This window comes from Capronia epimyces (assembly GCF_000585565.1).
Source record: "Capronia epimyces CBS 606.96 chromosome Unknown aczIQ-supercont1.8, whole genome shotgun sequence".
NCBI lineage: Eukaryota > Fungi > Ascomycota > Eurotiomycetes > Chaetothyriales > Herpotrichiellaceae > Capronia > Capronia epimyces.
This window is the reverse complement of record NW_006912911.1, coordinates 439,043-464,364: the sequence shown is the minus strand read 5'-3', so window position 1 is coordinate 464,364 and position 25,322 is coordinate 439,043. Positions and strand designations below refer to the sequence as shown.

The 25,322-nt window shown below is 54.0% G+C and overlaps 9 protein-coding genes across 9 annotated transcripts; 2 read left to right on the top strand and 7 right to left on the bottom strand.

Annotated features, from left to right (window-relative positions):
• Positions 1–47: 47 nt before the first annotated feature.
• A1O3_08577 (phosphatidylinositol 4-kinase) lies at positions 48–5,987 on the bottom strand (the record flags this gene model as incomplete). The annotated part of the gene is made up of 1 exon (XM_007738674.1): positions 48–5,987. The coding sequence occupies one exon, from the start codon at positions 5,985–5,987 to the stop codon at positions 48–50; it is 5,940 nt and encodes a 1,979-aa protein (XP_007736864.1).
• An 885-nt stretch (positions 5,988–6,872) lies between these two features.
• Positions 6,873–9,043, bottom strand: A1O3_08576 (CAMK/RAD53 protein kinase; the record flags this gene model as incomplete). The annotated part of the gene is made up of 3 exons (XM_007738673.1): positions 6,873–7,600; positions 7,646–8,942; positions 9,002–9,043. 3 exons carry the CDS (start codon positions 9,041–9,043, stop codon positions 6,873–6,875), a joined length of 2,067 nt encoding a protein of 688 aa, XP_007736863.1.
• A 740-nt stretch (positions 9,044–9,783) lies between these two features.
• A1O3_08575 (uncharacterized protein) lies at positions 9,784–10,734 on the bottom strand (the record flags this gene model as incomplete). The annotated part of the gene is made up of 1 exon (XM_007738672.1): positions 9,784–10,734. One exon carries the CDS (start codon positions 10,732–10,734, stop codon positions 9,784–9,786), a length of 951 nt encoding a protein of 316 aa, XP_007736862.1.
• Positions 10,735–11,386: 652 nt separating this feature from the next.
• Positions 11,387–13,317, bottom strand: A1O3_08574 (fumarylacetoacetase; the record flags this gene model as incomplete). The annotated part of the gene is made up of 7 exons (XM_007738671.1): positions 11,387–11,599; positions 11,701–12,062; positions 12,200–12,447; positions 12,543–12,586; positions 12,669–12,887; positions 13,018–13,137; positions 13,228–13,317. The coding sequence occupies 7 exons, from the start codon at positions 13,315–13,317 to the stop codon at positions 11,387–11,389; spliced, it is 1,296 nt and encodes a 431-aa protein (XP_007736861.1).
• Positions 13,318–13,941: 624 nt separating this feature from the next.
• On the bottom strand, positions 13,942–15,715 carry A1O3_08573 (dihydropyrimidinase; the record flags this gene model as incomplete). Its single annotated transcript, XM_007738670.1, has 3 exons — positions 13,942–14,742; positions 14,857–15,510; positions 15,635–15,715. The coding sequence occupies 3 exons, from the start codon at positions 15,713–15,715 to the stop codon at positions 13,942–13,944; spliced, it is 1,536 nt and encodes a 511-aa protein (XP_007736860.1).
• Positions 15,716–16,690: 975 nt separating this feature from the next.
• Positions 16,691–18,803, bottom strand: A1O3_08572 (uncharacterized protein; the record flags this gene model as incomplete). Its single annotated transcript, XM_007738669.1, has 5 exons — positions 16,691–17,232; positions 17,303–17,717; positions 17,800–18,110; positions 18,181–18,537; positions 18,608–18,803. The coding sequence occupies 5 exons, from the start codon at positions 18,801–18,803 to the stop codon at positions 16,691–16,693; spliced, it is 1,821 nt and encodes a 606-aa protein (XP_007736859.1).
• A 610-nt stretch (positions 18,804–19,413) lies between these two features.
• On the top strand, positions 19,414–20,723 carry A1O3_08571 (uncharacterized protein; the record flags this gene model as incomplete). The annotated part of the gene is made up of 4 exons (XM_007738668.1): positions 19,414–19,684; positions 19,792–19,882; positions 19,967–20,405; positions 20,505–20,723. The coding sequence occupies 4 exons, from the start codon at positions 19,414–19,416 to the stop codon at positions 20,721–20,723; spliced, it is 1,020 nt and encodes a 339-aa protein (XP_007736858.1).
• Positions 20,724–21,619: 896 nt separating this feature from the next.
• On the top strand, positions 21,620–23,734 carry A1O3_08570 (uncharacterized protein; the record flags this gene model as incomplete). The annotated part of the gene is made up of 1 exon (XM_007738667.1): positions 21,620–23,734. One exon carries the CDS (start codon positions 21,620–21,622, stop codon positions 23,732–23,734), a length of 2,115 nt encoding a protein of 704 aa, XP_007736857.1.
• A 587-nt stretch (positions 23,735–24,321) lies between these two features.
• On the bottom strand, positions 24,322–24,798 carry A1O3_08569 (uncharacterized protein; the record flags this gene model as incomplete). The annotated part of the gene is made up of 1 exon (XM_007738666.1): positions 24,322–24,798. The coding sequence occupies one exon, from the start codon at positions 24,796–24,798 to the stop codon at positions 24,322–24,324; it is 477 nt and encodes a 158-aa protein (XP_007736856.1).
• Positions 24,799–25,322: the final 524 nt, after the last annotated feature.

The following is a 25,322-nucleotide window of genomic DNA, read 5'->3' as shown; positions in this document are numbered from 1 at the left end:
CCACAGCCACTTGCACTTCGGTTCCTCCACGACCCCGAGTTCCGTTTTTAATAGGGAATGCCATTTGTCAAGAGCTGGAACTCGTCGTAGACCTTGGTGGTGACGTTAGCCGCGCTCTTCTTGATGCATCCAAGCATAAACTCCGCTGCTTCGCGGTCTGTCTTCTCCAGCGCGAACCGATTCTTGAAATTCCGCATCGTTTCAGGCTTGAAGCAAGGCAGACCGCTGTCCAGCATCAGGGCAACGATATGGCTCAATTTGTCGCAATACTGCCGGCTGCACAAGAATGCTTTGATCGTGAGCTCTTGGAACCATCGGTATGGTTGCGAAGTGTTCGGATCATCGCCGCCCATGACAGCAATCATCTCCGGCGTTAGCTTGAACGGGGCCCTCTCGAACTTGACGCCTCCGGGCGCGATATCGAAACAAAATCCAAAGTCGATATGGAGAATATGGCCCTTGTCGTCCACCATGATGTTCCCGTTGTGGCGATCTTTGAATTGGAGAAGGTAACTGATTACCGAGTAGGCCGCCATGCTCTTGACAAACTCACTTCTTGCTTCCTGATATCGAACTGAGTGCTCGCCACCGTACTTGGTGATGAAGTAGTCGTGGAGGCCATTCACAGCTTCACGGCCCAGCATGTCCCGGCTGATGGAATTGGGCAGAACGTCAATAACACCGCAGCCCGGTGCTGTGGCGGTGACCCGATACGGGAAAACATACACATCCAGTCCCACAGAATGGAAAATGCCGCGAAATGCCGCAATCATTTGCAAGGCAAGCACATCCTGACGACAGTCGTCTCCAACCTTGAATATGGCACTCTGCCAGACCTCATAAGTATCTGGGTTTCCCTGGCTCAAACTGTGGCTGGAGTCGTCGATAGTGTTGCTGCGGCTATGGCCATGGCGAAGATTTGGACGGGGTTTGGGAGCTGCTTGGATCATGCTGTTCACATCTTCTTCAGAGGTATCCCTCTTTTTGCGGATTCGGAAGGTCGCCATGTAGGGTGCCTTCGCGTGTGATTGCAATGGCTTTCCGGACTTGCGGTCGATGCCCACCACGATACCGTCAGGGTTGCTGGGAAGATACACCCCCACTTCCACTTTGATTTTGCGAAGCTCCTCTTCAATCTTGGCCTTCTTCTCGGGCTTGCTTCTCTTGATGAAAGGTTTCAACTTTCCAGAGATATCGGTCACCTCGGAAAAGAAGTCAAACTCCCGCTTATAGAAATCTTTGTCCGATTCAGAGAAGCTGGCAATCAGACTGTCCATCACCTTGTCAAGCGTCGGCTTGATGGGGTCCGGTTCTTCAGACTCTTCGTCCTTGTACGCATTGGCCTTCATGTTCCAAATGATCTGGTGGGCGAACAGTTGCGAGAATGTGCCGGTCTCGACGATGTACCGCTCGACATAGTCCAAGGTATCGTAGCGCAGAGCCTGCACGATTTGAGGCACATAGAAAAATGTCACATCGATAGAGTGACTCTCGAGCGCTCTCATCGCATATTGGAGCACGAATGGGTGGTTTCCAAACGCAGGCAAGAAGTATGTCACTGCCTGCATAGGGTTGACTGGGCTCCAGTACAAAAGATATTTCAACTGAAAGGACACATCTGACGGCAACGCATCCCCGAGCAACAGGTCGAGCGCGTTGGGCTCCCCTAAGGCTCTTTCGGGGAAATTGATTAGTAGGAAGCGCACATCGCGACGAAGTTGTTCATCGGCGAAGCGCGTTACGAGCTGTATGGCCAAGGACGGATTCTCCACCCACGCCACTCGAGCAAACTTGCTCATTTGGACTTCGGGTTGACTATGCTGTCCCAGATGGTATCCCATATGGTGTGCCTCAAGAGTAAGCGGGCCAAGCCACACGGTGAGACGGGCGATCTCGTTCGTGAGAAGGGCTTCCAAGAGTTCATGTTTCTGTAAAGTATCCTTTCTAGTCGCCGATGCCGCAAAGATCGGAATTTTGGTGCTTTGTAGGAGGCCAATGACATTCTGCATCACCTGAATCTCGGCCTTAATTTGGAGGCGATTCCCGCCAAACGACCAAGCAGGGGGTTTGGCGAACCATTGAAGACCGGCGGAAAGGATCAAATCCTTCAACTTCCACTTGGTCAACTTGTTGATGCATGTGCTGAATTGCAAAAGTCGGAGAGTGGCACAGACAACCTGAAACTGGAGCTCCCGAAGTAGCGGATTCCCGTTTATGTGCATAAAGCCACGCAATGTGCGTTCGAACATTCGGACGAACGTGCGCTGAGTATTGGCACTTCCAAGTCGGATGGCGTTGACGTGGCTTTCGAAGAACTGAACCAGTCTGAAATGTGGAGAGATGGTGTTGTGAGCCACTTGTGCCTGCTTTTGAATGCCAGCCCGGTCGGATGGGGCGAATTCTTCCTTCACGTAGAACGGATCTGCATGCTGGAAGCTTGGACTGAAAATCCCTTGCCTACGATCAATTGTCTGCTCCCAGGCTTGTGCGATTTCGGTCAGTATCCTGGGCTCCATCCTAGGGTTCTCATGGATAACTCCTAGCCACAGAGAAATGCCGAGTTTTATAGACTCCTTTGTAAAAATATCACAGGGTATGTGCACCAAGTGGTAGACGATGGCGGTCTGCGACTTCTTGCTCTGACATAGTAGAGCCGCTGCACTGCGAAGGAGGTCTTTCACCTCGGAGAGCTGGACCCGAGTCTGCTGCTTTATCCTTGTGTGTAGATCCACGAGGGCGTCGAGTAGCATGGGCGAGGTATCGAGAGATGCTCGGCTCCACGACGATCTCCGCCCAGTGGCCGTATCCACTTGGACGCTTCCTCGCTGGTGCTCCGGAATACCGGTGAACCGATACTCCTGTCGGGTGGTATACTGAGCCATGAAATCGGAGGCCATGTTGATGAGGACGCGTGATCCCCCCTTGTTGTCGATAGCCTGCAAGCGGTAATCAACGGAGGGAATTACAGAACCCATCTCTAGAGCGAATGATCTGCCCAGGGATACGTGGCCGTATGACCCGGTATCATCAAACTCGGAGAGGTAAGTCTGGAGAAGACCTTTCACGTCCAAAGGGGCGACATTGATGACCGTCATCAGCCACCTCCTCGCATCATTGTCAAGATTGGTCAAAGTCCGTTTGCGAAAGGCGTAGTCATCTGATAGTTCAATTGTGACCTTGCCTCGGGTAGAAGTGAGCATGGGCCGCCACTCATATTCGTCCACCTCTGCGTCCAAAGAGCTCGACCACATCAGAGACAGCAGTTCGAGCAAGGCGAATAGGGCCGACTTTTGGCACAATGCTGAAGGCGCAAATGTGACGAGATGGTTGGCGGCTGCCCTGGCGACTTCTTGCATTTTGTTGCTCCGATGGCAACAGCCGCTGAAAATCCGAGCCAGCTGGCGAGACACATATGGCGCGCTGAACTCTACTTCCTTGGCAGTAACCACTTTCTGGGTATATCTTTTCACAACCTCGCTGGCGACTGAGCTCAGGCAAGAACCCATATGGCTGGTCTGCGTGGTTGGGTCCTGGAAGTAATCAAGAATCTCAACACAGCTACCAGAGGTGGCGCGAAGACTTTCCACCAAGAACACCGCGTTCAGGAAGACAACTTTCTGGTAGCTGAGTTGGCGGATCTCGGACTCTCTGTCTGGGATGACGGCGATCAGATTCTTCTTCTGGTCAGCTGTGTGTTGTGGACTCATCCCTCTTCGGAGGACCGTGTTCAGCTCGACGTCCGACTCCAAAAGCTCCGCACGATCTTCATCGACGAGGGGCAAGGAGTTCGCGGCCAGGAGTCGGAGTTCATGATAATATTGCTGTCCAATGCGCGACTGTAGGGTGATTCCATGTACAGCAACGTTGTACCAGACTTCGCGAACCATGGACAAGATATCGGCATCTTCGGTCAGAGTGGCTTCGAGGGTCAGAGCCGGCCTTCGAGAAGCTAAGATTGACAGAGGCTTGAGGAGAGGAGCGATCTCTTTGGCCGCCTGTTCGACTTCGGCGGATTGCTTGAATTCGCCTTCGCCGACATCGCCCTTGCTAACAATCCGTTCGAGCAGTTGCATCGCGTAGATCTTGAACAAGGACGATTTGTTGTCCAGGTTCATGGCCAGATATTCCTCAGCCCTGCGGACGGCTTCAAATATGATGGCGTTGTCATGAACAACAGCTTCCTGGTGCAATCGGGCATAGAGTCGTAGCAATGCTTTCAACTCGTTTTCTTTGCCATGCACAGCAAGTCTGGCGGCCCCGTCGATAATACGCGCATCGACCACGAGGCTGATTCTTCCAACTTTCTGCAACATCATTGTCTGTACAAGGGTCATGATCTTGCTGTCTTTGCATTCCGTGGCTATAACCACTATGGCATTTGCCACGTTACCGCAAACCAACGAGGTCTCTTCCTCTCCACTTAAGGACAGGGAGATGACGCTCCCTGTTCGTAGTTTCGAGATAGATGATAGCGAGCCATATTGACCGTTAATGTCTGAAATGCCAAAGGGGTGATGCGCCTTTTCCGCCCCCGTCTGCGAGCTGAGAACGTTGCCAAGCGAGTATATCGTGGTAATCACAGCGTCTTGCGACAGCATCCTCAGTATGTGTGAGAGGCTCTGCGCAGCCACCGCCACGGCGGTGGGAGCTGAAGTACCTTGCACGATGAACCGTAGCAGAATGCGAGCAAAATTGGACACGACCTCGGGCATATGTTGTGCCACAACTGCCAGACTCTTCAAGACGACGTCCGCCAGCTCAATGTCGGCCATCTGCACTTGGTTCGCGATGGAATCCTCCAGCCACCCAAAGAGAGCCTCCGGGTCGGCAATGTCATCATCAAGCACCATGCAATGTAGAAACGCTTCCAAAGCATATGCCTTTACCGAGAATGCGAGTCGTTGTTGCCATGCGGAACCCAACTGCAGATAATCTGATCCGTCTTCTAGCGTACGTATCTGATCACTGCTGATCTGGGCCAAATATTCGATCATGTCTTCGGTTATCTCTTCGTCCCGGGAGCCTTTCATATGGGTTCCCGCGATGAATTGGTCAAGAATATCCCCGCATTGAACGGTGTGCTCGTCGCAAAGCATTCTGGCAGTGCATGCGAGAACGAGTTTCATGAAACCCTTTTGCAGCATCATCGCCCCCACTGGAATTCCCTGTGCGGCAAACCGTTTAAGATACTTCTTCCAGTCCATGCTGCCAAGCTCGAATGTTGTAGAATGCCGGATTGCGGACGAAGCAGTCTCAACTGCGATCAAGAAATCTTCTGAAAGAGCGCTCCGTAAAGTCCGGATCAGCTCAACCCGTTCGGAAGATGACCAGAAGTTCTCGTGCAATGCCGCGGCGTCCAGAAATCCAACTAGCGACACGGTGACGGCTGCGGTGTCCTGGGCCTCATGCTCGTTCTCTTCATCTTGGTCGCCAATCCCCACCGATGCGATAGCAGCAGCTGACTGGCTCCAGTTGTACAGATATGACTTGATGCTGGCCGAGATGGTCTGTTTTAGAGGACGAAACCTGAGCCCAAGTACGAGCAGGGCCTTGGTGAGCTGAAATGTAAGAGCGGTCCATGGCGCAGGCCGAATCTCGTGTATAAAGGGTGATGATGTGAACAATTGTGAATGAGCTTCAGGCAAATAGGCGGATAGCTGTTTTGCAAGGCGCTCGGCATGAGACAGGTCATGCAACTCGTGTGCGCTGGCGCAGAGAGCCAGCAAGACATCGAGCTCGCGAGCGGTCATACGCGCACGGGACGTAGGGGCGATGGCTCGAAGGACGCCATCGAGGACACCGTTCCCCTCCGATCTGGCGGGAGCAATGGACGAGGTTAGACGACGGAAATCGGCTTCTTTGGTAGGAGATCGATGCGCCGAGAGGGTCGCGAGCTTAGAGAAGGCCTGTCGGCGCAGACTCCCATGGCCACTTGAGACAATGTTAGCTGGGTCTTTCAGGACAGGAAGTTTGGGAGTCGTACACATCCATCTGGCTCTGGCTGCGTATGTTGTCACACAACCTACTACCACCAGATTCTCCGACCTCGTATTGTCTGAGAAGCGGGCATTGGAACGTTGAATGTTGGCATCCAGACAAGTATGGGTTTGGGCGTTGTCTGGTGGATGCGATTCCGCGGATGTGTCGCCGTTACCGTTACGTGCCAGGTCAAGACGCTGCACAACATTAGTCTATAGTCGGAGATAGCTCTTTAATGCCGGCTTATGTACAGTACCTAGGAGTCGTATATTCCTACCTGTCCACTCCTTCCTGTATCCCCCTACCGAGTACTCCATATGTACAACAGTTCAATCATGTACATACCTAAGTTATCTATGCATCGCTAGGCGCTGTCCTTGTTATTTACAGATTCCTGTAGTAGCTATACTTTTCTGGGTATACACACAGGCGGAAGTGGCACAACGCGCTTCTGCCATACTGCACCGTGCCATGCCATACCATCTCGGCCCCTAGAAGGTGACCTATCCATACAAAAAGAGGATTTCTCCTTGCCGTAGCGCCAACCGATATGCAAAGACAAAAACATCCATCCTGCGGTGCACGGATCGCGCCCAGTGCGTGCTCTCAAAGACCGACGCGGTCAAGTGATGAGAGGCAGTGGTAACAACGACAGCAGGCGTGTCAGGACTTCCCTTGTCTTATGATGGTCTTGCACTCAACCCGATTGCGATTGCATGCGCACGCAGATGTCCAGAATGCCTCCTTCCCAAACGAAGATGCCTTGGGCATTGCAGTTTCCAGTCCCCTGCAGGCCCTCAAACATCGAAAAGACAGAGGGAATGTTGATTTTGTCCTTATCCAACAACTTGTCAAACACCGCTCAAACAAAGCAAGCTCTCTTCTCAATGGCCTTATTTCGGTTTTTCCTCTGGCAAGTACCTTGACGAGGCATCATCTCCGAATAATTGCATGTCTCCCCGCCCGCCCATTTGCATAAATTCGTCCTGCTGCCTGTGGGCGGCCGGGTGCTCTTCGTGCTTAGGATCTGCCTCGCCATTTCTACCGTCGGCTTTCCGGATTTGAGGCGGACTTATCCTCACATTTTTGCCGGAAGGGTTCTTATCCCAGACTTTGACATGTACCGGGGAGCCTGGGGGTCGAGTTTGGCCAGGCACCTTCTGATCGGGGAGGTCGACTACTTTGCTCACTTTGATGTCGTTGATATTCGCCAGCAAGGTGCGTTCGCGCTGGACTTTACGCTTAGAAAAGTCCAAGGCACCCATTGCCCCTGTTAGACCGTCGGTGGAATCGGCAGGATTGATGTAACCGACATTTCTCGTCCAAGGATGTTCAAGGCAGTGATCGATTGTGATTCGGTTTTCCACGTCAACCGTCAGCATACGATCGATTAGGTCAAGTGCAGGGTCGCCGATGCTATCCCAATACGGAGATGGATAGTCGAAGCGGCCCATTTTGATCTGTTGTGCAAGGGTGTATGGGTTCTCCCGTGAATACAGTTCATCGGAAAATGGCGGAAAGCCGCATAAACAAATGTATAACACAACTCCAAGGGACCACACGTCGACTGCTTTCGTATACTTTCGATGGCGGGAGTTTTCGAGAATCTCCGGAGCGACGTCTGCAACATTAGCGCTGGTAGTGGCGAGGGATCGACTTGACTTACAACTTGGGGTCCCGCACAGCGTTGTCGTGAACGATTCCTCCCCGATGATCTTGGCCAGACCAAAGTCCGCCAGTTTGACCGACAAATTCTTATCTGTAAGAAGAATATTTTCCGGTTTGATGTCGCGGTGCACGATCCCACGCTCGTGGAGGTACTTGGTGCCCTGGAATAATTGGATGAAGACTCTCCGTGTCTCGGCTTCCGTCAACCTTTGCTTGCTCACGATCAGGTTGAAGAGCTCGCCCTCTGGAGCGAGTTCCAAGATGAGATAGACCCCATCCGGTTCATCGAAGGTCTCCTTTAAGCACAGGATGTTCGGATGGCTGACACTCATCAGCACAGCGATTTCCTGTTGCAGTCCTTCCGATTGTGACCGCTGAGACTCTCCCATCCGTCGCTCGAACTTCTTGACAGCGTACTTGAAGCCCGTGAGCCTCTCCACGCAGAGATAAACAGTGGCGAAATGACCCTTTCCTAGCTGCTGCAGGATCCGGTAACGCGAGTTGAAAGCACTCGAATCTCGGCTTTTCGGGTATCGAAAGACAAACCGTGCTTCGTCCAAGATGGTGATCTCGTCCCCATCCTCCAATTCCCTCCGTTTATTGCGGCCGACAAGCGCCTCATTGACGAAGGTGCCATTGCTAGACAGATCCTCCAGAACAGCTAGAGTGCCAGAATTCCGATTTTCATTGAAGATCAGGCAATGCCGATTCGACACCGTGGGGATGTCAACAATCAGGTCACATTCCGGGTGTCGTCCAACAAGATACCCGCCGGCGGGGAACCCTGTTATTTCCTTCTCCTTTTCATAATCGACCTCGGCGTCATTGAGCTCCGTCTTGCCCCTTTTCTTGGACTTCACAGTCGACCGTCCTACTTCAAGCGGTTTCGCCGGTGCCGGGCAGAATGCTCTTTTTTTCAGGACCAACCGATGCCCTGCCGACCCCGTGGGGAACAAATACCCCCAAGTCCCGTCGTCGTCGTTCAGATCGGGTTCTATGTCTCGCGGGGGGTAGACGAATTGCGAAAGCGGCTGTGTATCCTGCGGAGGGGACGATAGAGCGTTTAGCTGAGGAGATGATAAGGGAGTGACATGGCGAATCTGACTCGGGCGACCCTCTGGCGGGGTTGCGGTGGCTTCTTTGGCTGGTTCTGTAGCAGTCGACGCATTATGGGTCAAGGGCGACGGTAGATACTGCTGCTTGAGAGGAGTGTGCTGGCCATCTTTCTGGGACTGGGACGAGATCCTCTGCGATCGGCGCGGTTTCTTGGTGTCCTGGTCGTCACCGGTGCTATGCTACGCCGAGAAGTCAGGCTCGATGCTCACAGCGCCATGTGCGGTTGCGGTTTCCTTACCCGGTTCCGCTTCAGACTGCTCTTCTCCGTTTTCGGACCCATATGACCCTTTGCGAGCTTCAGCAGAGAGATTGGACGCTGCTGAAAGCTATCGCAATATGAAACGCACTCAAGAGGGAAGGAAGAGCTTCAAGCACAGACAGGACAATACTGCAAATCTGGGGTAAAGAGTGAGCGAGGAGCAATGGAAGTGCGGGATGGAGATCGAGGACGTGCCTTAGGCTCTCGCGCAGCTGCAATTGGGCGGGCGGCCTAAGGCCTTAGCCGTCGCATTTCAGCCGTGTGGGTGTGGGTGGGCGATCACATGACCACACGACCACAGCCTTGGGACCGGCGGAGAAGGGAGAAGTGTGGTCATCGACAAGTCATGATTTCATCTTTCTTTAAGGTACCTAGCTTAGTCGTAAATGACGGAAGAGCGCCGGATCGAGCCCTAGACGACGGTGGAAGTCCGGTTACAATGATGTCGAAAGCACATTTGATCGCTGCAGCACATTTGATTGCTGCAGAGGCTCACATCTCACAGGGCGCCAGCCCTTTGCTTCGAGGGCTGCACTGGACTGGAGTATTAGTATTAGTTGAGGGCCAATATTGGTACGAGTTGATGAGCAGAGCGAGTCCAGCTAATGCAAACGACTGGCCGGATTTGATGGCACCGTCATGAAATATTGGTTTGATTCCGTGCACCCCATCTGTCTGACTGAAAGTCCACTGTGACACCACGCTGAACGCAGACACTGTAACCGTACGCATCTGAACCAGGATGCAGAAACATATTCCCGTCATCCCGGCCGCATGAAAATCTCGTCTAAGCCCTTGAGATCCGAAAACGCCATCTTCTTAGCCTGGATATTTCGACCTCGGAGCAAGTGCCGACCATTCCTCAGATTCAGGTTCAGCTTCGTGGTCGCAGGCCTCACGCTCGTTCCCGACTGCTGCTGTTGCGTGACATTCATATCTCCCAACACTGACTTCTGTCGCTGGCCCTCTGCAGGAGTTTTTTCGGCAATCGTGGTCGACGACCGTCCACGCTTCCGCTTCTGTCCGGCGGCCTCGGTCTCGCTCGCCGAATCAGCTGACGAAACAGGTTCATCCGATGCTCGGGTGAGAGGAGACTTGTGGGAGTGCACTGGAACTGCCGGGGTCGACATCTGTTCAGCATCGCTATCTTTGTCGTTGCCTTCTCGTGCTTCTCGCTTTGCTTTCTTCGCCGCCTTTCTCGACGCCTTCTCTTCCCGCCGTATTCTCCTTTCTTCTTTGCGCCGTCTCTTTTCTTCTTCCCGTCTTTGCTCGTCCTTGTCCCCAAGCTCTGCATCTTGGCCATCACCATCACCGTCCGTACCGTCCATCTTAATCTCGTCTTCGCCGGCCTTGTTGACCGTCTCCTCCTTTTGACGATCGCCAACAAGAACACCTCCCCTGACGAAGACCATACCACCCCACCGGCCACGGACGTACATTGCCAACTTGCGATCCTCGACCTTTTGCTCCTGCTTTTTGAGCTCTGCGTCGCTTTTTCCGTTCAGTCGGCCTAGGAGCCCCTGGAAGGCGTCTAGACCGGTCCGTTGGGCTTCCACGTCCTTGCTCTTTCTCTTGGCCCCGAGTCCTAGATTATCGTCTTTGAATAGCACACCGACACGGGCGGCCGCAAGCCTATCAACGTCGCTAATCCCCACATGGATGCTGTTGCGGTTGCCGAGAGACTGTCCTTCTTTCCAGCCGTGCTTGGCCATCAGGCGTTGGCCGAAGGAAGACGAGGATTGCGACCATGATAGATTCCGTGGGTCGTGGGAGATCTTCAAACGTCTGCAAACAAAAGTCAGCACCACCAGTCGTAGAATGATTTTCTTCTCTCTAGACACCGTATGAATTGGAGGAGAAGGAGAGCAGCGGGGAGTAAGACAGATATCTAGCATGCGACTACATACTTCCTCGGTTCTGCCAGCCCCATCTTGACCAGCGCAGGGAGGTTAGGATGCTCAACGATCTGCACAGTGATAGTGATATGGCCCACTCTGCGATCCAGCTCAACTTCCTGGTAAAACAGCAATGAAGCAAAACGGCGTTTGGAGTGCGGTCTACCGGCACAGAGGTGGCCACGGAATTGAAAAAAAGATCGCCAAGGCGAGGATAACCGACCGCCATCACTATAAGTAAGCTACCCCACTTTGGGATTATGAGGATGCCGCCTTAGCCAAACAACAACCTTAGGACCCCCAAATCCAAGCCTTGGGAGCCTTAGGCGCCCCCACCTAACCCCCACCCCTCCCCGGTCCACAGCCTTGCGGGCCCGCCTCCTGTCTCCGGTCTCCGGTCTCTGGTCTCCGGTCTCGTGGCTCGACTTGTTTCCTCGGCGGATGTCTATAAGACCTCTCCTTCGTCACACTATAAAGGCTTTGCCGGCAAAATCAATCCTGCACAGACCCCAAAACCGATTCTTCGCCCGGCAAGCGTCGGGTCAGCCTTGTTCCCCACCCATCCGGTAAAGACGACTTCATCGCCGTCTTGCACATACAACCGCTTATTTCCCGCCGGCGTGTGAATAGGTTGGGTCCCGTTTCGAGTCCGCTCGACCAGTGAGCAGTTAGAGCCCGCGTCCTAGATGCTCGGTCCGAATTAGAGTTAGCCAGAGTTCTTCAGAGTCATCCATCTCAGATGATGATCAGTTAATTTCATGAGGCAGCCAGCTCCAAACTCACCTCTCCTGTAATGGTCCCGGTCCCGATCAAATCTCCCGTTCTCATCTCGCAGCCTCCAAAGGCATGATGGGTCAACATCTGGGCAAAGCTCCAGTACGCATTGCTCAAGTTACTGGTGGCAACCTCGAACGTCTCTCCTTCAGGCGACAACTTCCAGCTCATGCCGATGGAGATGTCGAACGTGCCAAGTTCCTTCTTGTCCGTCAGGTACGGCAGCAGGTCGGACGGCTCTTGGGGCTGTGCCCGGGTCCGCCACGGCTCCAAGGCGTCGATGGAGACGACCCACGGACTTATGGTCGACGCGAACGATTTGGCGTTGAATGCGGCGAATGGGTGGTCTTCCGGGACTTGTACGTCACGAGCTGGCGCCACGCATATGTTAGTAGGTGTTTGTACTGTCAGTCTTGACTAGGTATACAGTGTAAAAATCAGAATTCATGATTCATGATTCATGAACCACCTGTAAAAACAAAAATGAGGATGAGGTGGACGCCCATACTCGACCAATCGTTCAACAGAACGACTCCAAAGATGTGGTCTTCGGCCTCGTCGATCGAGACTCGCTCAAACCGTCGGATTCCTTCTCCGACAAAGAAGGCGAGCTCCATCTCGACGTCCATTTGTTGCGACCGCCCAGCATACGCTTTGCCGCTCGAGTCTATCAGATGCCCCATTGGTCTGATGATTGGCGTTCCAGACACCACCACACTGGATACACGACCAGTAAACGCACGAGGAGGGTTGAACCTGAAGGCTAGTCAGCATGAGGACCGGGCCATGGGGGGTGTTTTTTCTTTGTTGTTGTTTTAATACAAAGAACAAAATCAATTGGCTCAACCGACATATTCACCGGCGTTTCCGACGTGGAATGCGTATTTTTGGCGTGCTGCTCCATGTCAGCCTGGTCGGTTCCTTTCGTTCGATTGGATTCGATTCAACCCGTGAGTCAGGTCTAGGATCACACTCACCGTCCGGGAATTGAGAAAGTCGGTAAAGTCACCAATCTTCATCGGCAAGTGCATTTCCACTGGAGTGGCGGTTGTGTCAACGATGCATTTCTCCCTCAACGACATGTTGTCTCTCAGGATTGGCGTCATCTCCACCAGCAAGTATTTGATGAACATTCGCACTGCATTGACCGTCTCACGACCAAGCGCGGCGAATTCATTCAAGGTCGGCTTCACACCCTATCAGCGGGGGTAATTGTAGTTGTAGTTGCAGATTTGATATGGACCAAGGACGAATGGATTGGTGAATTGGAAATGGAAAAATGGAAAAATTGAAATGGAAATGGAAGTGGAACGGATGCCTACATACCTGCTTTAGAGTCGCTTGTGGAAACTGGCAGGTGCAGTTCCCGCTGAACACAGCATTGTCGACCAGAGCTGCCAGGTCAACGATGAACCTTCCGATAGCGACTCCAGGACGGGGGTTTTCCTGATTACCACGAAACAGTCAGTACCGGAGGCAGGCAAGATGAGACAGCGCAGGAGAAGAGACCGGGGACCGGGGATTGGGGATTCTCACATTCTCAGCGGTCGAGAAGATGCCGAAGGGCAAGTTCTCGATCGAGAAGTCGTGGTCCTCCGGCACATCCAGCCATGACTTGAGCACCATGGTTGAATTGGATGCAGACAAAACAATAATGCCTTCTTTGATCTGTCTATTGCTCGCCCCAGAAACGAATCGAGCTTTTCCAGACTGTGAAAATCCGTCAGAAAGCTGAGTGAGTGAGTGAGTGGTCTGTTCTGTTCTGTTCGATTGGGTGGTGGCCAACCTATACAGCGTAGTGGCGGAGTGCCGTCCTAGTCAAAGGTCAAGGGCTGCTAGTATTATAGTATGTATATTTAATACTAATTATGAGTTGATCTACTCCGTACGTACAGATACACGTAATTGGTGCCACTCGGTAGGAAGAAAGATAACACTGGGCCAGGCAAAAGGCAATAGGCATACGGCGAACATTGTCCACAGCCAGAGCCAGAGCCCCGTCCCGACCCTTCCACTTCCGATGATACGGATAGGATAGATCGGCCCAACCCAGACGCCTTCCAATAGTACTGTACCTACTACAGGTGCCACCTAGAATCTAGTATCTAGTATCTACTACCAGTGCGGAGATGGTTCCTGCAACCCTCCACTTGACTTACATTTTGATTGATTGAATCTTCAATCCTATGCTAGGGATGTGATAGACACAAACGAGTGCCGACACGTGCTGGGGACTATGCACAGGCTATCCTAGGGCTTAGGTCTCCATTCGCTCAAAAAACGATTTCTCGGTCCAGCCAAGGTACTTTTGGTCCGCTTTTGATATTGGCCGTAGCCCAGGTCTCCCACCACCTTGCCCTCTTTGAAGACCACCTTACCCCTGACCAGCGTGTACCTGGGCCAGTTTTTGAACTCGACGCCCTCGAAAGGGGTGTAGTCGATGGCATGGTGCAGCATTTCATTGGTCAGCTTGAACGGCTTGAACGTCTCTTGCGGGTACCAAATGGTCAGGTCGGCGTCGAAGCCCGGGCCGATGGTGCCCTTGTTCGTCAAGCCGTACAGCTTGGCCGGGTTCGTGGCCGTGACCTCGACGAACTTCTGCGGCGTGATGCGGCCCGTTAGCACGCCTCCCGACCAGAGCAGAGGTACCCGCGTTTCCACTCCCGGCAGCCCATTGGGGATGTACTGGAACTTGCCCTGGGGGCCACCTCCGTGTGAGAGACCGAGCAATTTGCCGCCAGGATGGTCGAACTTGATCGGCGCGTGGTCCGAGGACAGGGTGGTAAAGGTGCCGTTGGCCAGCCCCGTCCAGATGGCGTCTTGGTCGGCCGCCTCTTCGCGGATCGGAGGCGAGCACACACATTTCGCACCCTCAAAGCCCGCCTTTTTCATGCTTTCGGCCAGCAGGAAGAGGTACTGCGGACAGGTTTCGCCGTGCACCGGCAGGAGGCGGGACTTGGCGTCGTGGATCACCCGTGTTGCCTGGCCGCCTGAGATGTGCACGAGCAGGATGGGCGTGTCCATGAGCTCCGAGAGAACAATTGCTCGATTCTTTGGGGTGCGGAATCAACATCAGAATGAGACTCGAATTTGCTTTGAAACCCGCAATAAAAGATGAAACGCAGTTGCTGCAGAGGGGGGTGCTGGGTGCTGATTTGTGCTTACCGTGGCTTCCGCTTCCACAATCGGCGGTCTCGACGTTCCATGATGATACGGAGCGGTCATGCCTTGCTCTTCCAAATGTTCCGTCATCCAGTCTATCACATCTGCGTTCTCGGCGTGGACCATTGTGGTGATGCCCAGCTTCCTCGCCGCGTGCATGACGTCCAGGATCTGATAGTCCCTCAACTGGAAGGCTTTGTAGGTCATGTAGATCTTGACACTGGTGATGCCGTACTTCTCCACCATCATGGGAAGGTCGTGTTCGAGGACGTGTTTGGTGGGATTCGACAGGATCATGTGGAAAGCGTAGTCGCAGTAAGACTGTCCGTCGGCCAGCTTGTAGTATTCCTCCAGCACCGGCACCAGGCTCTCGTCGTCGCGCAGCTGGCTGGCGAAGGTGATGACCGTGGTAGTACCGCCGGCCACCGCGCTGCGTGTCCCCGTGTCGTACGTGTCGTTGGTATAGTTGGCCAGATCTGGGATCTGGCCGTTGGTGATCTGCGTCTTCATGAGCCCGCCTACGGACGCCTCGTACAGTTGGCTCAGGTGCACGTGCGTGTCGATGCCGCCGGGCGTAATGTATGCCCCCTCAGCATCCAGGATCTCGACCCCATCGGTGGCAGGAAGCCCGCGGGCCACCGCCACTATGCTTCCATTCTGTGGAAAGAAGTCAACAGTGCGCTCTCTCAGTGTGTGTTCTGCTCAGAAGCCCCAAACCAACTCAAGCTAGGGAGTTTTTCTTATGTCCTTCTCATTGTAGTACTATAGTACTGGTACATACCTTAATTCCAATGTCGCAGTCAGTCCAAATGTCAGAGGCGGTGACTACGGTGCCGTTACGCACAATCAGATCGAGATCCATTGTCGATGATACTACTGGTGGTGGTGGTGGTGGTGGTGGTGGTGCTGGTACTATTGCTGCTGGTGCTGCGGTTGTTCTTGCCGACACTCCTTTTCAAGGCTTAAATGGTGACGAGATTCAGAGAACTCGAGAAGCCAATGCCAATGCCATCCCATCATCCAGCCGGAATAGTGTACAGTAAAGTCTTTGGCCCACCCGCCCCCCAACCAGGCGAGGCGAGAGAGCAAAATCTCGACCAGACCAAGTCATATTCACCCGATCCGATCAATATTGGATCGATGCTGGAGAATTCACCATTCGCCCGTGTCGGTACAGAACAGAACGATGCTATCCGGCTCTGGAAATGGAAACCCCAACAGGATTGTTCAGGAAGGTGGTTCGCCGTCCAATCAACGCTATGAGCGATGCAGATACAGATAGAAAGATAGGAAGTTGGGTGGAGATGCGGACTTGAGCGAGTGCCGGATAGGCACTTTGGCCAGATTGGAGAGGATCCAGTCCTCTAGAGGTCTGTACAGTTGTATAGTATATGGGTGCTGCTTGTAGTAGTAGTGGTGGTGGTGGTAATTAGCACGCATACAGTCCGTACAGTCGAACACCAGATCCATGAAACGAAACAATAGAGCTCGGCTATGATCCAATTGATATTGAAACACTCTGCAAAACGAGGTTGTGCTGAGGACATGTCCCGCTCGCTGCAGTGGGCTCGAGCATGATAATGATACAGTAGAATCCAGGTCTTCCATGAACTGTCTGAAATGAATGTATGTATTCACGTACTCGTATATCTACAGTAGATATGGGGAAAGAGGAAATAGGAGACATGTACGGAGGACAGCTTGTGCATGAGCATGATCACCATCTCCACCGTTCGACACCACCAGGACCTCGCTGTCGCTAACCAGAACCAGCATATCCTCATCTCTCATGATGTAGATCTAGATCTTCCAACAATGCGCGTCTGCCAACTCAAACTCAAGCAGTCTTGGTGGCGACCATGGTAACCTCCTCCACCTCCTTGTCCGTCGCAGACTCGGCAGCATCAGCATTCTTGGGTTCCACCTCGACTTCTCGCCCGTGGATCAAGGCTCCGTGGGAATGTGGAAGCGTGGCCGGATCCAGCTCTTCCCCGGCCGTCTCTTCGAATTTCAGATTCATGCTCTTGATCAACTTCTGATTCTTCGTGGGCCAGAAATAGCACAGAGGCACATAGACCACAATCGACACCACAAAGGAGAGACACCAGCCCAGATGGCCGATGTTCATGGCCGTCTGCGACACATTGGCGCCGAGAGAGCCGCAGAAGCCGGGGAAGGGAATCACCACCCCTACAATGTACGCGATGTATCCCTGGATGTTCCATCCTTTGGTATAATAGTAGTGGGGATTGCTCTTGTCCCCGTCGTACAGATGCTTCAGGAAGATGTTCCCGTTGGTCAGGAAGTAGTAGTCGGCAACCATGACGCCGACCGCAGATGCCATGAAGATGATGTAGCCGCCGAGGAAGTTCAGGAAGACTGCATTTGCAAAGCCAGTAGTCAGTCCAGGGCCTCTAAAACACTTGCTCGAGATGATTGATCCACTTACCCTCGGCTGATCGCAGGATTTGCCAGGGATTGACAGCCCACGCAAGGCACAGCCCGAGAAACTGGCCTCGGGGCATGTTGATGTATCGGGGACAAAGCATGGTGGCGTCGGAACCAAACGGAATCATGTTCGCAGCAATGTTCGTTCCGAGCACCAACAGGGCCCAGAAAGTGGAACAAAGGAAAATGGCAAAGCGGACCGAAGAGCTCGGGTACCTGGCCATGATGGCGTCCAGCAGATCCCAAGGGTTCCACAGCTCCAGGCCCCAAGCATGGTTGATGGCCGAGGTGGCCAGAATGCCCAGGGAAGCATTGATGGTCACACTGATGGGATTGGCAATCAGCTGCGACCACACCGAGGCGTACGGGTATTTGGCCCAGCGAGAGAAATCCGGCTGATTCGTAATGATGTTTGCCTGGGACGATGTCAGTCACGACTCGAGCGAGGGACTTCTGATCTCTCTGGGAGGGTCGGCCTGCTAAGTCCTGAGTCCTTACCGTGTTTCCCAGTCCGCTGTTAAAGGCATACACCACAAACCAAGCGAAGCTGGACGAACTGGATCGAATCCCAGGTATGCCCGGTCCAATAACTCCCTTGGTGTTGACCATGCAGAAGATGAACAATCCAAAGCAGGCTGGGACCACGGTCATCATTTTCAGCGTGAAGACCCAGCGCAACTGGTATGGCCTGAGTAGGGTAAAGGGGATGTGTGCGAGCCAATAGAGGAAAAAGGCAATGAACTGCTTCGTGCTCATTCCCACCGACTCGGGAATGGCGTTGTGGATGTTTCGGTAAGAGTCGCCAAATACTGTTGGAAAGGTCAGAAATCAGAAGGGGACCGAATAGCCTGGTGAACGGTGAACGGAGAGCAAACATACCTGCGGTCAACATATTGACGACAAATGACGATCCAACGTACAGCTTGATGGCGTAGTACACGATGGCCAGGACCGATCTGGCAAAGACCACATAGTATGCTCCCCAAGTGCCGAAGACGGCTCTGGAGATGATGGGGTATCCAACGTGATAGATTTCGCCAGAGCGAGAGTTGAAGGCCATGGCAATGGAGCTGACGAGCTGGCTGAAGAAGACAATGATGATGGACTGCCACCAGTTGAGGCCGCATCCAACCATGACGGAGCCGAGAGTCCAGTTGTCCATGGACAGACTGAAGTAGAAGAAGAAGTAGTTCCACCACACCCAGGTGCGCGACTCTGGCCGTGATGGCAGCAAGTCTGCACCCCGGTCAGCACCGCCCCGACACCAACACCGACAATCACCAGACCCTGGACGGGGAGGCCTTACCATCATTGACCCATGAGTACGATCCGCTGGGGTCTGCGTCGGATCCAGGCGTGCGAAGGTACCGCTTAAAGTTCTCCTTGCTCTGAATGGCGGTCTTGAAGTTGGCCTTCTTCACCCTGAAGGTCGCCAACAGGTTCTTGGGCCGGAAGGCGTTGATGCCCGTGATTGTGGGCGGGTTCGTGGTTGGGGCCTCCATGTTCCACTGTCCACGGTCCTGTCTGGAATCGGAGAGGAGGTGAGAGTCGGTCGAAACCTGAGTCGGACTGGCGGGTAGGATTGGGACCACCGTTGGCAATATATGGTGTTGTTGTTCGGAGTCATGAGACATACAGAGCAGACCGATGAACCGGAACCCTGAACATCTAGCACAACCCTATCTCTCCATCCTGCTATCCGTACCCCATAGCCTGCATGTCCATATTAGCCGGATCATAGGACTTGAGACTTGATAGCGCCAGAGCGTAGTTGAATGTCTGGACACACCCCTTGTGTCTGTACCAGTATCCAGTATCCGGAACTCCACAGATAACGGAGATCGGCAGTAACTGGTGCGTATGTTGGCCTTATCATTGCTGACACCGATTGACGAGGGAGGCGGGGGGCAGATAGTCCCCAAGCAACGCCGGATATCCATCTGCGATCCGGACGGTCAAACGGGTTTGGGGTTTGCTGCACGTAGTCTAGTTAGGTCGTGGGCAGGTCGGGGCCATAAAGAGAGACATAGAGTGGCAGAGACAATTGTACAGTATACAGTATACAGTATACAGACAGCCACTCAGTCTCCTAACCACCGACCACCAACCACCATGCCGTCCGCAACCGCCCCCACGAAAACCGCCAAACCAGACGGGCCACGGTGTGTGCCGTTGTCAGACACCGATCTCAAGAAGGGCTCCTACTCGGTGCCTGCTCTTCAAATGGCGTTGGAGGGATTGCATCAGGATGGAATGGTGGTTCTGAAAAACCTGGTCGACCCGGAACACTGCGATCGCTTGCATCAGCATATGAGCGGCGATCGCGACCGGATCTTGAGAGAGCGACATGCAGGCGCAAAGGTGTACAACCAAGGTGTCAAATGTGAGTGAGAGGCTGAGGCTGAGGCTGGCTGCTGGCTGCTGGCTGCTGGCTGTATCCTCTGACATGGAGGATTGGAGAGAGACTGACTGACTGACTGGACTGCTCAGCCAATATCTTGCAGGCACCTCCCTTCACCAAGCCGGAGCTCCTCTTCGACGATCTCTACTTCAACCCTTTCGTGGTCCAAGTCATGAACGCGTAGGTCGTCCAGTCCCAGTCCGCTCGAGTCTCGAGTCTCGAGTCCTGCGGAAAGTGCATCACTGACCCTGACCTGGTCTCCAGCTACCTGGGAGCAAACCCCAAATGGATCATGACGACGGGAAACAACGCTCTGGCCGGGACTGGGGGCCTTCGCCAGCCAGTGCACAAGGATACACGCTTCCGCCACCCCAAATGCCCGTTCGTGATCGTCGCCAACACGGCCTTGAACGATTTCACGTTGGAGAACGGGGCGACCGAGTTCTGGCTGGGGTCGCATGCCTTTTCCGACGAAAGGGACCAGACTGTGGCCACGCCCGAGACGGTCTTTCAGACGCAAAAGGTCGGCACGCCGGCGTGTCCAGTGCGGGAAGAGGCCGTCGAGGCCCGAAGGGCGGTGCGGCCCCCTGTCCGCGCAATCATGGCCAAAGGCGACGTGATGCTCCGAGACTTCCGCACCTGGCACGCCGGAATGCCCAATGCAACCGATGAGGATCGAATCATGGTCGCCCAAATCTGGATGGTGAGAGCCCACCGCCCACCGCCCACCAGACAAGACATGCTGTTGATATCGATGTCGATGTTCATGTCCATGTCGATACTGACTTTGACTTTGACCCAGGCTCCGTGGTATCCCAACTATGTCACCCGACTCAAGCTGCCTTTATCCCAGATCGACTTCTTCCAGGGCCGCGCCAACAATATGCCCATGGAAATCATGGCAGACTACATCAGTGACGAGGCGGTCGAGTTTGACCAACATCGCGACGACTTCGGCATGGACCCGACTCACTACCTCGACTACTACGACGTAGCTCCTCAGAACTATAGATATGACTGAGGGCAAAGATCACATCGGGGTGTCTTTGAGAGCCTCCTGGAACCCTCGCGACGGGCAGGGGCAGGCGAATAAAGGGGACTGTTGAATATAACAAAGATGTAGGCATATAGCGACTGAAGAGATATCATTGCTTTGGCCTCCCCTACCCGCTACACATGCTATATGCTATAGACTGTAAACGGTGTTCGTCTGGGGTACGGGGTACGGGGTACGGGGGACTGTTGTGCTGATTACGATCATGGCCATGGAGCTGAAACCTGGAAACATACAGAGTCATACAGAGTACGGAATTGTTCGATATTCGGAAGGACCACTCCAGCCTAGGGAAAGTTTACAGAACATATGGTATGATGGGAAGCTCCCTTCTCCTGGAGGTGCCCGGTGTACGGTACACTGTACACTGTACGAGAACTATACTTGAGCTATACGGATGCGGATACGGATTCGGATAGCAGGACGGGGTATTCGTACGAGGACGAATACGTGATTACTAAATCCCGAGTCGTTGAGTGTATAGTAGGTACCCCTAAGTAGTACTTAATACTCCATCCTACATATATATACAGAGGATACCTATACCTATAGGTACCTAGGTAACACCACCAAGGCTACTACCTACCTAAGGTACTGATGAGTACCGGTCCCTAGGTCCCTAGATCCTAGTGATGGCTTGCCCGGCCAAATGGGCGAGTCCCCTTATCCTACGCATCACATCACGTGGCACTCCCCCCTCCGCGCCGAGCGAGATAAGGGAATCAAGTGTCACTCACCACTCACTCCTCTGTCCTCTCTACTCTGTACCCGTTGCACCGACCAAAGTATGAGATAAGAATGAACCTGAGATGAGACTTGGAACACCGGGCAAGGAAGGGCGGCCCGCCCGATGAACTGCACACATGCTTCCGACCGCTTTCCAAGACGGCCGGCCAGGCCTAAGCCTGGCCGCCGCAGCAAGAAACCACCGGCCGCGGACGAGACGATCATGTGACTTCTGCCGGTCTCGCAAGAGTGCGTGCAGGCTGGATCAAGGGCTCAGGCCTCCATGCTATGCCTGTCGACTGTACGGCCGCGACTGCGTGATCAGCGAGAGACCTCGGCGAAAGAGGCCCAAGTCCGGTGAAGAGGCTACGGCAGGCCCCGACACCCAGGCCACGCTCGCCATGCTCACGGCCGCCAACGACTCTGATCTTGCCTTGTCCTCCCCGCAGCATAATGGTGGCGGCGGCGTCGGTTCCCAACAGCCATCCCCAGCCGAGGTCACAGGCTCAGTAACGTCGCAAATGTCTGGCGAGGGCGGCGGCGGCCTCCTCCATCCGCAGCGAGCACCTGCAGGAGCCGCGGCAGGACGAGACCGAAACCGAGACCGGGATCGAGATGAGCCTATGCCGACGGAATCTCTGGATGCGTGGCCTACAAAGACGGCCTTCCTCCTGGGCGACACAGGCGAGTCGGATCCGTACCTCCTCCGGCATTTCTCCTCGGACTATCTCCATTCCACCTACAACATCGGGAACCGGTCTGCGAGGCACATGCTGCGAGCCTCCGATTCAGATGTCCTGCATAGTGCGGCCAAGCCGTTGATCATGGATATCGCCGACCATTCGCTGTACGACCGCGGAGAGCCGAGACTGGACCAGCGCGCGCTCGACGAGGCGGCAGAGGAGGTGGCGCAGATGGTGTCGGACGAGACTGGCGTGAGGCTGGTGAAGCTGTTCTTCCGCTACATCTATCCCTATTTCCCCATCCTGTCCAAAACACGCCTTCTCTATCCGTTGGCCGAGCTCCCGTCCAAGATCAAGCCCCTCTCCCTGTCCTTGAAGGCCGCCATCTATGCGTCGGCCTTGGCCTTTTTCACCTACGATGATGTGCTGGCCACCACCATTGTGCACTGTCCGCCGTCCAGTCAACGCCTGTACCGCATCGCCTGGTTGGCCGTCACGCATGAGGTGCATACTCCACATCTTTCCACCCTGCAGGCCTGTCTGCTCCTTCTCCAGAGGGTCAACGACGATCGCTATGTCATGGACACCGTCTTTCGCTGGAGCCTCCTAGGCTGGACCGTCGCCCTCGCCCAGACGTTCGGCTTGTCGACGGATTGCCTGGACTGGATAGGCATCCCGGATTGGGAGAGGCGTCTCCGTCGCCGACTCTGGTGGGCCGTCTTCGTCATGGACAAATGGGCCTTCATGTCCGCCGGCCTGAACAGTCACATCCACGATGATGACTATGACGTGACCCCTCTGACCAGACTGGATTTTGTCTGTGGCGCTGATTCCGACGCCGACTCCGCCGAGCAGCAAACCGTCGATGATGGCGGCGCCGACCCCGCGTCATCATCCCACTTCTACCATTTGACGCGGCTGACCGCCATCATCAGTGAAATCCAAGCTGCCTTCTTCACCATTGCAGCTTCGAAACGCACCCAACGAGACCTCGCGCTCTCCATCGAATTGGCCAAGCCCTTCCGCCACCATCTCAAAGAATGGAAAGTCTCGTACGATCAGTTCCTGGCCGCACAGCCCACCACGAGGAGCCGCCCTCTCCCCCCACGCTCCGGTCTGGACGGCAATGCCTCGTTGGGCCTCTGCTACCGCGTTGCAAACATTGTTCTCTTCCGCGCGCTTCTGCGTCCCGTCGAATCAGACCTTCCTCGCACGACGAATGGTGACGGCCTCGCGCCCGCAGGCCACGACGCAGTGCGCATCGGAGCCCGGGCGTGTTGCGTCGAGGCCGTGGAATTCGTCGAGCTGCTTCAACGGAACGTCTGGGATGCCTTTTGGCACTCGTGGTCGCGAGCTGGCTTTGCCATGATCTCGTCCATGATGATCCGATTGTTGATCACCAGTGAGGCCAGTGCAGAGGTCGACGAGATCAACGCCCTGATCCGACGCTGGAGGTGGGCTTTGAGAACCGGCGGAGGAAGTGCGGGAAATGTTCTCATGAGCCTGGCTTTGCTGCGGCTCGATCGCTCGCTGGTGACGCGAGGCATCCATGAGAGTGATGAGGACTGAACTTTCATGCCGGCGTCCATGTCATATTTTGATTAGACCCTATATGAACTCCAAAAGATTGTCTGAGGGCTAGTGGCCATATTGGATATGAACATAACTACCGACATGTACACTTTGTAGAGGGTGAGCGGCGCTTTAAAGCGGCGGCCAAATGCCTGCGCATGAGCGAACCTCTTATAGCGGCAAGATTCACTTGGAGCGCGGATAAATCCTGTGACTTCGTTCTGCTTTCGTGTTCCTGAGAACGCGTTCACGCTGACGAACACCTGGTTGGAGTACTACTGCACTCTAGTAGACACTCGACCGCCGCCAATTCTTCTCCCATTAATCTCCTTCAGTAGGGTCTACCAATTCACCAGCCAACCCAAATATCTGCAAAGTCCACATGATTTCCGCCGACCTTTCCGTCGTCGCTCCGAAGCACGTCTGCAACGTTCGTTGTCTCAGACCAGGTCCATGGTGACCAACGATTTGTGAAGAGTAGACAACATTTTCAGTCCCTGATACCTGGTGATGTATGTGTATTGATATACAGTCTCTTTTGGCGAATGCATTTGCCGAGTCTCCAGCAAAGATGCTCCCACGTTTCATCCAATCGATGTAGTCGAATTGTTGTTCTTGTAGACCCCTCCGTGTACTCTGATACTGATGCCAACAGCAAGGGCAACCATGGCGCCGATAGCGACCAAGGCAATCAAGATCTTGACCAACAGCCTCTGTCGTGGAGTCAATCGAGCTAACCACGCACAGCCTCTGTTCTTTGGTTTGGTCATACAATGCTTCTTTGCTCCCCAGAATCTGAATCTACGGGTCGCGGTCTCTTGTGCGTCTTGCTTCTCCTGTGTGATTGTTGGGGAAAGATCAACAGCGCCAGCCTCGACGTCCCGGGCAGCAACGTGAGGTAATGGCTTTTCGGCCTCGAAGGAAGGTCGAGGAGAATCGTGCTTGTAGAGGTAGAAGGGAGAGGTGATTTTGGCATTGCAAAATGGATCGAACTCGGATCTGGACATCGAGGTGGGAGGTCGCTGCTCAGTGAGCTCGGTGGCTTCGATAACCGGCGGCATGATTGTAGTCTGGGGGAGGGGACGCAGATTCGGACTGACGGGTGCGAGGCAGAAGATATGCGTTTCCTGCGAATCAATGCAGTGGAACAGAAGACCTGCGTTTGCCAACAGGCTGATGTGGGAGTTAAGAGTCCATGGCCCTGAAAAGTCAGACTGAAAAATGTCTCGGATGGTGGACGAGACAGAGACAAGAGACTGCCACCAAGTCGAACCGGTATTGACTAATAAGATGCTGCTGGACGGTCAACGAATGGGCCGGGAAGGAGCGGTGGATTTTGAAGGCCAGTAATAGTACTTCTATAAGCTTCAGGTGCGGTCGAACATGAAGTTGTAGTTGTACTTGACAGGCAAGGGGAAGGCGTCAGCAGCGTGGGCTGAACTGACGACCGTAACGGCGTCCACAGAGTCATACATACGGAAGACAGTCAACGGATGGCTGCAGGAGGCCACCACCAACATCATCGGTCGTCGTGGCCCGTAGCAGGGATGTTGCACATCCTCCGTCAAGGCGAGTGGTCGGTTTG